Source organism: Oncorhynchus mykiss, chromosome 17, assembly GCF_057628025.1.
Source record: "Oncorhynchus mykiss isolate SJ-2025 chromosome 17, ASM5762802v1, whole genome shotgun sequence".
Taxonomy (NCBI): Eukaryota; Metazoa; Chordata; class Actinopteri; order Salmoniformes; family Salmonidae; genus Oncorhynchus; species Oncorhynchus mykiss.
In genome coordinates this window covers 2948234-2958464 of record NC_143038.1, presented here as the reverse complement: position 1 = coordinate 2958464, position 10231 = coordinate 2948234, and the positions used below count along the sequence as shown (strand labels likewise).

At 42.5% G+C, this 10231-nt stretch overlaps 1 protein-coding gene across 2 annotated transcripts; it reads right to left on the bottom strand.

The window, feature by feature from the left end:
* Window positions 1–2466: 2466 nt before the first annotated feature.
* Window positions 2467–8265, bottom strand: LOC110493457 (serine hydrolase-like protein). 2 transcript variants are annotated; one of them, XM_090204502.1, is made up of 13 exons: window positions 8068–8265; window positions 7750–7893; window positions 7440–7553; window positions 6960–7001; window positions 6827–6846; window positions 6623–6697; window positions 6415–6524; window positions 6212–6291; window positions 6026–6060; window positions 5844–5920; window positions 5602–5689; window positions 3800–5271; window positions 2467–3421 (listed from the first exon to the last, which is right to left on the bottom strand). In XM_090204502.1, the coding sequence occupies exons 1-12, from the start codon at window positions 8123–8125 to the stop codon at window positions 5131–5133; spliced, it is 984 nt and encodes a 327-aa protein (XP_090060628.1). In that variant the 5' UTR covers window positions 8126–8265; the 3' UTR covers window positions 2467–3421; window positions 3800–5130. The 2 variants fall into 2 exon arrangements, with proteins under 2 accessions (XP_090060628.1, XP_090060629.1); XM_090204503.1 differs by having other exon boundaries at window positions 6415–6521.
* Window positions 8266–10231: the final 1966 nt, after the last annotated feature.

Sequence of the window (10231 nt, the reverse complement as noted above, 5' to 3'; positions counted from 1 at the left end):
TTAGTGTTTTTGGTGAAGCAAGGCCACATTGGGACCCCTGTCCACCCCTCTTTGACTTAAACTGAAAATGAATTGATTGAGAATCCTTCTCAACAATAATTGGAACTTTCCTCCTTGAGACAACATTTTGTCTGGCTGCCACACCTCCTGACAGAGCAGTACCTGATGGGGTTACCAGGTCATTTGGTCTTGGTTCAGATATTGTGTCAGTAACTTTTTGCTTGGAAATGCCATCCTTACCCAGAAGAAACCCAGGACTGGATTTTGTTATCCTTCCTGTTTTCCTTAGTCCGAGCCTGGCCTGCAACAAGTTCGGGTCCTGAGACTTCATGCCTCTTGTCCTGTAGGCCCCTGGCTGTTGAGATTGTGGAGAGGAATGGGTGTACGTATCAGGCGGTGTGCCTACACCTCTAGAATAAGATGTTGCTACAGGTTTCATCAACCCAGAACGTGTTACAAAGTCCATCAGAACCTCTTGGTCAAGTATGTCATGGGTTGCTGGTTTAGGGGAACACTGGTTACGATGCTCAGCCTGACCTTTAGTACTAGAGATAGGGATTGAACGGGCCCATCTTTCTTTGGCCACCAGGGAGGTCTGTTTTGTGCCTTGGCTCTCCAATGGCATTGTTTGACAGTACAGTTTTGGAGATGGGCCAAGCCGGATCTTTGGGATGGAAAGGCTTGGAGAGAGGTCTGGGTTTGTAATGATAAGTGGTGGCGAAACACTATGATTTGGAATAGGAACTTTTGGAGAGATGCTAGGATTTGGAATAGGAACTTTCCAAAAAGGCTTTGGAGTAAGAAGTGTTGGGGATGGGCCTAGCCTGACCTTAGGAGTAGGAAGTGTTGGGGATGGGCCTAGCCTGACCTTAGGAGTAAGAAGTGTTGGGGATGGGCCTAGCCTGACCTTAGGAGTAGGAAGTGTTGGGGATGGGCCTAGCCTGACCTTAGGAGTAAGAAGTGTTGGGGATGGGCCTAGCCTGACCTTAGGAGTAGGAAGTGTTGGGGATGGGCCTAGCCTGACCTTAGGAGTAGGAAGTGTCGGAGAGACACCAGGTTTGAGCTTTAGAATAGGATGTGCTGTCCTGTTGCCAAGAGTCCTCTCTGTATGAAGATGGAGTCCCTGGCTGTCAAAGGAGGAGATCTGGATGGGTTTCTTTGTGACAATAGGTGAGAGCTGGAGAGGAGGGGGCGATGGGACTTGTAGGTGTCTCTGGGGTTGTTTGGAGGTGAAAGTTGCAAGGTGGTTATCAAAACTCATTGCAAAGAGAAATTATGAGTATCTGCAAAGCCTGACAGTTTTGATGAGTAGGGAGTGAGAGAAGGTTAATGGGAGAGAAATACATTTTATGTTAAAACATTTTTTTTTATGCTAACCCTAACCCCTAACCCCTAACCCTAACCCTAACCCCTAACCCTAACCCTAACCCTAACCCTAACCCCTAACCCCTAACCCCTAACCCTAACCCTAACCCTAACCCTAACCCTAACCCCTAACCCCTAACCCTAACCCTAACCCTAACCCTAACCCTAACCCCTAACCCTAACCCTAACCCTAACCCCTAACCCCTAACCCTAACCCTAACCCTAACCCTATCCCTAACCCCTAACCCCTAACCCCTAACCCTAACCCTAACCCCTAACCCCTAACCCTAACCCTAACCCCTAACCCTAACCCTAACCCTAACCCCTAACCCCTAACCCCTAACCCTAACCCTAACCCTAACCCTAACCCTAACCCCTAACCCTAACCCTAACCCTAACCCTAACCCTATCCCTAACCCCTAACCCCTAACCCTAACCCTAACCCTAACCCCTAACCCTAACCCCTAACCCTAACCCTAACCCCTAACCCTAACCCTAACCCTAACCCTAACCCTAACCCTAACCCCTAACCCTAACCCTAACCTCTAACCCTAACCCTAACCCTATCTTATTGTACGTTTGGCAGTAGGTCTGTAAGAAACATAACTTTAATGTAAAAAGCATTGCAGAAAACTTGCATTCTCAAATAGTCATCTGCATTACATTGCAATACAGAAGACTGCAAGCCTGATCAACTAAAAATAAACAGAAAGATGAGTATACAGTTAAACAAGCACTGACCTGAGTGTATGCGATAGGCTCTATCTGGGTCGTTGACATGGAGTGAGAGAGAAAACGAGTGAGAGACAGTGAGAGACAGAGAGAGCGAGAGAGAGAGAGAGAGAGAGACAGGGAGAACAGCTGGAAGTTGTGTGTACCAAAGTTACATTCTCCCCATTCCTCTCATCTAAAGCTGCACTGTTTCACTCACCCACTCCCACCCTCCTCATTTTGTTTGTCTATGGGAAACATAAATGTGTCTGTGGATAAATGACTACAATGCTTCCCAGTGGAGAATCTTGAAACAAATCTTTGAAAAGTTTTCCTCTTTTTGTGTTTGACTTTTTCCAGGGCTGAGAATTAGTGCATAACACGGGGGTATTCAAGTGGTGATAAATCCATTTATTTTGTTATTTCTTATGAATATATAATTATGGTAACATGGTCAAAAGTGCAAAATGATACATACATACTTTTTTCCCACCACCCTTCAGTAAAAAAGGACAGTGCGATGAGAGTAAAATACAAACGTTTTCTTAGGATCGACCTCTGAATGGATTCTTTTGGCATCTTGAACAATTTAATCATCAATCTATTTGGCACATAACTGATATCATTACTGAAAGCAATTTACAGTTTCATTCAAACACCTTTACAAATACTTCCAAACGAGAGACATCTTGATAGCAGCTGCCATATTGACATTTTCAGAAAACTGATTTTGTGGTTTCAACATTTAGAAATGTATTGCACTTTATTAGTCAGCTTCAAATGCACTAAGATACATAAACATCATGAGAAATGCAGTGAATGTCTGGTTACAAAATATATGTAAAAATTGGCACAATCATGAAATGGCACAAATATGAACATGAAAACAGGAACTATCCCTTTGTTCAAATGACCTCATTTTTTGTTTCCCCTCTCTATGAAAACGTTATTTCACGTTTCAAAGGGTGACACCACCTGACCACAGTGCCTTCCTCTCAATGCTGTTTCTTCCCAGTCAGGCCTCTCACGTCCCAAACCTCTCAGGGGGTGTCTGTCTCTATCTACCATCCTGCGGTCCTCCAGTCCCAGCCCCACTCCATATGGTCAGCTTCTGTCCTTCCTGTAGTGTGCGTGGTCATATCATATGAGGGCATTGCCATCTTCGTCTTTGCTGTTCAAGCTCACCACCAGCGGACGGTGCTTCACAGTCTTGTTGCTCCACTTGTGTGCGTCCTGAAGCCCTGGCTCCAGGAAGTAGAGACAGGCGCCGAAGCCGGCCAGCACCAGGACCGACACCAGCAGGTAGACGGGGACGAACCAGTCCAGGAACATCCAGGACATGGTACTGTTACGGAGCGGTACAGGAGGACGACGGGGGACATTAGATTGTGAGCTGATGATCAAATACCAAACACTATCTACCTATTGTAAACATGGTGCAGCTTAACCTGGAAGCGTACTCCTTATTCACAATCTCAAGTCAACTATTATGTGCAAGCAACTGCCCTGTCAAAATTGACTATAAAATGGTCCTCTGTGTTAAGGTATATTAGTTGTGGCAGGCTATTGCCATTCAAATACTCTAACATGCTTCGCCATCCTTGTACTGTGTCAGTAGATTATGTCCACTGTAACTGATTGCACACATTAGCTGCTAGAGTAACTGCACATGATCATGACAAAAAATATCACCCCACGGTAGCTAGCAGGTTTCGGCACATACCTGTGGTCTCTTCTGTGCCCGCCTTCCTCTGAATATGATGTTTGTGTAAAATGGAGGAGCAATGGAGTCACTGATCAGATGATGTATTGGTCTAATGCAGCACAACCGTCAACTGGATGGTATAATATAATCCAAGGTGATCTCTCTGTACAGATGACAGAGAGGTTCATCATACTGCTCTGGTTTCTGACGTCACATTCAAAGGGAGGGGAGGAGGGGGGCATTGCTATGACAACAGCCCTAGTGATGGGTGGAGGCGGATGTTATGCAACGGTTATTGTGGTGTTTCTTTGGGCCAGGACCCTTCAGATGTCTCCGGTCGCCTCCTCCAGCCTCTGCATGAAATCGATTCCAGTTCATTTAAACGCACAAACCATCACAGAGTAAGAGGGTAATGTTCTCCTTCATATCCGTCACTCAGGAAGAAGCAATATGATTCTCATCTACAAAGCACAACCTGTCATGTTTTTTTTCTCTCTTGACGTCCGAGACAATTACTTTTATGAGACAATGACTAAAACAAGACTGCAGAGCAGGAAGGATGACCTATTTATTGTCAAACTGTACCAGGAAGAAGCCTTTGTCCAATTAGTTGAATGATTGTTACTCAGCTCTAGGTCCATATGAAGGAAAGATAAGCTTAATAGATCAACCTCTAATCCACTTCTCATTGGGCCACATCCAGGAAGTGGACATGTAGGTCTGCATCTGATTGGTGTGAAGCCGAACCCTATACAATTATTTTTTTAAATAAAAATGTGTGATTTATTAAAATATGAATGCATTTCAATAGGTTCTGACCAGTAGCAAGGCATCACCGGGTCATCCGTTGGGAGAAAACAGCCCAGTTCTAAAAAGACATGACATACAGCAACTGGTAAACATCAAGTATTCTAGCTTGACAGACTGCCGTTAAAAAAGTATTGGTGTGTTTTAGATACAGCACAATATAATAAATATTAGGGTTTCAAAGTCTTTAAAGTCTGTTTAGTAGTAGCAATTTATTCTGTGTCTACAGGTTTGTAAACTGATCCAGTCTCATATTATGCGTAGATTCAGCAGAATGACGTTGACACGGGCAGCACCGCAGATATTGAGATGAGTGAGATACAAGACTTCGCTCTCACACAGTCCAGTTCACAGGTTCACCAGGAATTGTTGCGGAAATGTACCCACTATGCTATTTACTTTCTGCATCTACGCCATGTCGCTGAGTCTACCTTCAATACTGCTCATGTTATGAATGGATGGATGGCACCAGGAAGGCTACAGGCACACTGCATGTATCTGAGAGTAAACACTAACTAACATAGTGGGGGAGGGGCGGGGGATTATAACTTGGCTGCCTGTGTATCCTCTGCAGTGCTGTGTGAAGGAGCTTCTTTCTGGAGGAAGTCAGTGATGAGTTGGGCCACAGTCTCAGGGGTGTTCAGGTGGACATGATGATCACCAGGTACGTTAACCACCATGCCCTGAGAGAGAGAGGGGGGGGGGGGGGGAGATTGAAAACAAATACATATAAACTATTCTTTCCCAAAAACCCTGCATTTGACCAATCTGAGTGCCAGTATGTAGGTCAGTGTTTGCAGCGAAAACTTTTCTTACTGCCTCTCTGTGATGTTGAGCTTTTACCACTGTTATCTATACAGTACTGTAGCTGCAAGGAGCATCGCACAATATGACTGAAGTAACAGCATACAAATATTACGCTAAAATGTTTCAGTCGCAACCATAAAAGTGACATTAGAATGTGAGTAGGACATTGTTTCTTTGTAAATAGGTGTATACATAAGTATACTCACTCTTTGGTCTTTATACCCTTGAAGTAGTGTTGAGGTAAAGGTCTTCTGTTGTGGTTCAGAAAACATCTTCTCAAACCCCTCCTCCGCCCTATCAGGAGAATTAGAGAGATCAAGTAAAAAATATTAGCAGTAAAAATAAAAAAATGGTGCTTGACGGTGTGGTAAAGTGTAGTTTACAATAGAAACGGTGTAATAATCCTGTAATAATTGTGAAATAGTGTAATGATGGGAGAGTGTCCTACAGCACTACTAGAACTCTGGCCTGTATCCTGGACTGCAACTCCAGACTCTGCTCCAGACTGACACGCACAACGTTTTTCTGAAACAGAACACATTAGCATTCCTAGAAACAGATCAAATATACAAATCAACTTAAGTAAATAGTTTTTATGAGGACTATTAAACACAAAAAGATTAGTCTTACCAGGTTGATTCTAAAGTCTCGGGTGAACACCACCCCTATGAAAGAAAAATAGAAAGTGTTAGGATTACTATTATATTACAATGATATGAGTACGACAGATGACAAGAAGGAGAAACAAAGTGAAAAGAGAAAAAAGACCATGTGAGATAGGGAGAGGGAGAGAGGGGGAGAGAATGATCATTTTACCTCCTCCAACCTGAGCGAGTCCTCGTTCTAGAAGAATGTGGGCTGACTGCTCCGAGAGAGAGGGGTTTGCTGCCAAAAGCCTGGAAGTGATTAACACATCATAGGAGTGACGCAATGACTATGATTATCAGAGCAGAGAGATTATGGCCAGACAGCCCAACATAACAGAAGTGTCATTGTAAAACAAGGAAGTGTGGTCTTACCTCATCAATGCGTTCTCATAGGTGTAAACCTTCTCTTTCTTCTCATCTTTCTTCTTCTCAAACTCAAGCATTCCTTCAAATCCCTGTCTTATCACCGTATGCAATTCCTTCTAGGGTAAGAGACACAATGGTAGAGAGACATTATAAAATGTGGATGTCCTGAACAGTTCCAAGGAGCAAATGATAAAAGAGTTGAGTATTTCAGTACTGCGTCTGTGGGTAAGAATCCATAGGAGTCCAGGAGAACCACTGAATCCACCATCTCTGGATACAATGCACTGAACTGGACAAAGACAACAGGACATGGTTACATACACACCATACACAGGTACTGTCTCTGGATATTGTTAATTGCGAAGAGGCACACAGATATGAAACAGCATTAACATGCTTATTTTTTTAAGATGCTTACCATTCCAGCTACATTGCCACCTGTACAATGGAGAGCACATGATCAGATGTCTGTACAGACAGGAAAACAACCATGTCTGATCAGAACACAATGAGTGGAAGAGAGATTAACATGAAGATGAACAGTCACTCACCCATACTGTGTCCGATAATAGAGAATCTCTTCCATTGGAGAGCTGCAGACCATTTCAATGGATTAGAAAGATAGATAGATAATCTGCTAAATGTAGCTTCATACTTTAAAATTACACCTACCTAGGAGAGAAAGAATGAGGAAACCTCATATAGCTGTGTCTAACTTCACTTTACTTTCAATCATTGCTTTTCAGTTCTTACTGGAGCAAAGGTCACATTGATCTGAATAAGCTCAAACCAGCAGGTAGCTTAGCGGCTTGAGCAGTGGGCCAGTAACCGAAAGGTCGGCACTTAACCCTAATTGCTCCAGGGTCGCCTCCAGGCAGCCGTGACCCCATTCTCAGAGGGTGTCTCAGAGAGAGTGGGATATGCAAAAAACACATTTTCAATTCACACATTTGTATTAAAACACACTTGTGCCTGTGTGAAATAGGTCAAATATATGCATCTACTAAATTAATTTCAATAATTATTAATACCTCCAATGACCCGCCGTATGTCAGCCACATAAGCAGGAAAGCTGTAGAAGACTCCAGGAGGTCGATGAGAGGAGAGACCATGGCCAGCCATATCCACAGCTACATACTTCCACTCTGTATGTATATATGAATATGAGAGAGAGAGAGAGAGAGAGAGAGAGAGAGAGAGAGAGAGACAGACTGTCAGAGCCTGACTCCCTCTGTACTGAACAACTATGCAACTGAATGTCCTTCCAATTCCAATGACAAGTTCTCATGAATCTACTGTACAATTCTCTGTGCTGATCTAGCGGGCAGACAGCCTACACACCTTTTGGCAGCAGTGGAATGAGAGTGTTGAAAGTGCCACAGTTGTCTGCCCAGCCGTGCAGGCAGAGTATTGGTCGACCATGGTCAGGACCCCAGACCTTGCCCCTTATCTCTCCCCACGGCACTGGCATATTGAACTCTGACACTGAAGGGCAATTACTGTTAAGACGCATTACTAAGCATTTAACATGCCACAACAATCAGTAATAGTGCACGAGGAAGTGTTATAAGAAGCTCAACAAACAAACAACACACTAATGACGTTCATGTCAAGACAGCTCCCATAAGTTCTGACAATCAAGAAAGGAGTAATTCTTGCCTGCTTGTTTCATGGTAGCTGATGTCATCAAGTGTCTGACTCCTTTCAAAGTTTGCATTATTCTGAAAGACCAACTTCAACGTCGGGTTGTTAACTAAACATAAGCACTATACGTCCACAGCATGGATATATTAAATATATATATATAATAAAACGTTAGCTATGAAATAACAACAACTATTCACGTTTATGTAACCTACGAAACTCTTCTCCATTACTTCCGGGTGAAGTGATACGTGTTATTTTGCCCAATGAAACGTGAATGCGTCTCCCCCTTAGCGAATAACATTGGACAGCTAGCGGCCGGTTAAATGATTGACAAGTGCATGCGCCAATTCTATGTCAGACATTGTCCAATCACATTCTTTGTCAGGAGAACAGGGCGGGTTAACACAAGGCGTTACAATACAACGTGCGGTCACAAAGTATCCAGAATTATATCGTTCTAGCAATAAAGACTACGAACTACGAACAACGTGTCTTTGTCCCCAATATATATTTTTTCCATCTGAGTATAGCTCAATGCATTGGCCTAGAGTTTGTTGCAGAATTTGTCTGTTCCAACCATTTCGTGACATTTAGCCTTATTGGCATGAAAAACAAAAATAATTTTGAAATATTTCCTGACATTTAGCCTATCAGCATGAAAAACTAAAATAAATGTAAAAACTAGTGAGGAAATTCCAGCCTTGGAAACATTCTAGAGGTGGACTACAAGGACTTTTAAACAAACAAAGTGGATGCTGTTGTATCTGCAAAAGGTCACCAGGTGGCAGAAATGGTAAAACCCTAAGCCTACAATAGTTTGAGAATAGATATAGGAGAGACACTTCAGAACAAACCTCCTTTTTTTATATTTTTTAGGGACCATCTGTTGTTCCATGTAGTGGATCTGTTATTCAATGCGCTTGTATAGGCTAATAGCAGTAAGGCTCAAAATATTTTTTTATTAAATTATTTAGAAATATATTTTGGGGATAATTCAAGGGGTCTTAAAATTCAAAATCAAATAGCTTCTTAATACCTTCTTAAAACAAGTCCATATAGCTCAGTAGAACAAAATAGAGAATACCATTAGTTGGTTATATCCCAACCCGGCAGGGTTTAAACTTGACCTGAACTTGAACCCCAGTAAAGGAGGGAAAAGGGCTAGGGACTAAACATATCCATACTTACATGCTCTGGCAAAACTGTCTAGTGGTCCTGGCTGCTGCCAGCAGTTATTTATAAAGCTACATGGTGACTGAAGAGAGAGAAAGATAGGAGAGGAGAATGCTACATGGTGATTGAAGAGAGAGAAAGATAGGAGAGGAGAATGCTACATGGTGACTGAAGAGAGAGAAAGATAGGAGAGGAGAACGAGATGGGGATAATGGCAAAAAGAGACAGAGAGATGTGAGATAAAGAAGAGAGAGAGAGGAAGGAAGGAAGATAGATTGTGAAATATTGTGACAATGTATAGCCTATTCATGGACATATAGGAGAGTCACAGTCCTGTTTGGCCTTAGGTTCAAAAGTTTCTGTCATTGCAGTGTAACAACTGCTTTTCTCATTTGCTGACTTTTGGCAGCATTTGTCTTTGACCATGCCAATAATGTATTTGTAAAGGACAGATGCTCTTTCGCCCTGTTCAAAACAATGAGTGTGTCATAAAGAAAGCAATGCTGTCGGCATCACACCACTGCTATTGTCGTATACTAAGGGTCATAGGATTGAGTCAAATGGCATTTCTTACACATTATGAACAATTGAGATATTTATGTATGTTAGTTCATAAGAAAATAAGGTTCCAAAATCAAAATTTCCAAGTCAATCAAATCTGAAAATCTGAATAGAAATGATTTCCAAAGTTGGTATAGTAATGCTCTATTGCTACAGTTCTTCAGAACTCTAAACCGTTTACAGGCTCAGCTTAGTATGACCATTTAATATGAGACAATAGAATTCACAATGCAGTGAGGGACAGAAAGGAATCTAACTGGTATGGTATCATAATTTGGTAACCTAACGGGAGGGCGGGCTAGAAGGTTTAGAGGTGGAGTTAACTTGGAGAGAGAGATTGATGGTTGGTCTGGGATGAGTGCGTGAGAGGGAGGAGGAGGTATAAAAGGTATGGTTTGGGGATGGGTTTGACTATAAAGTATTTTGGAGTTTGAAATATTGA

Bases quoted from the DNA above. Each gene is read 5' to 3' on its own strand.
- LOC110493457 (XM_090204502.1), bottom strand. From the start codon at position 8,125: ATGCAAACTTTGAAAGGAGTCAGACACTTGATGACATCAGCTACCATG. The intron at 6,847-6,959 runs GTGAGTGACTGT...TCCATTGTACAG, and splicing joins TATTATCGGACACAGTATGG to GTGGCAATGTAGCTGGAATG. The intron at 6,061-6,211 runs GTAAAATGATCA...TTTCTTTCATAG, and splicing joins ACTCGCTCAGGTTGGAGGAG to GGGTGGTGTTCACCCGAGAC.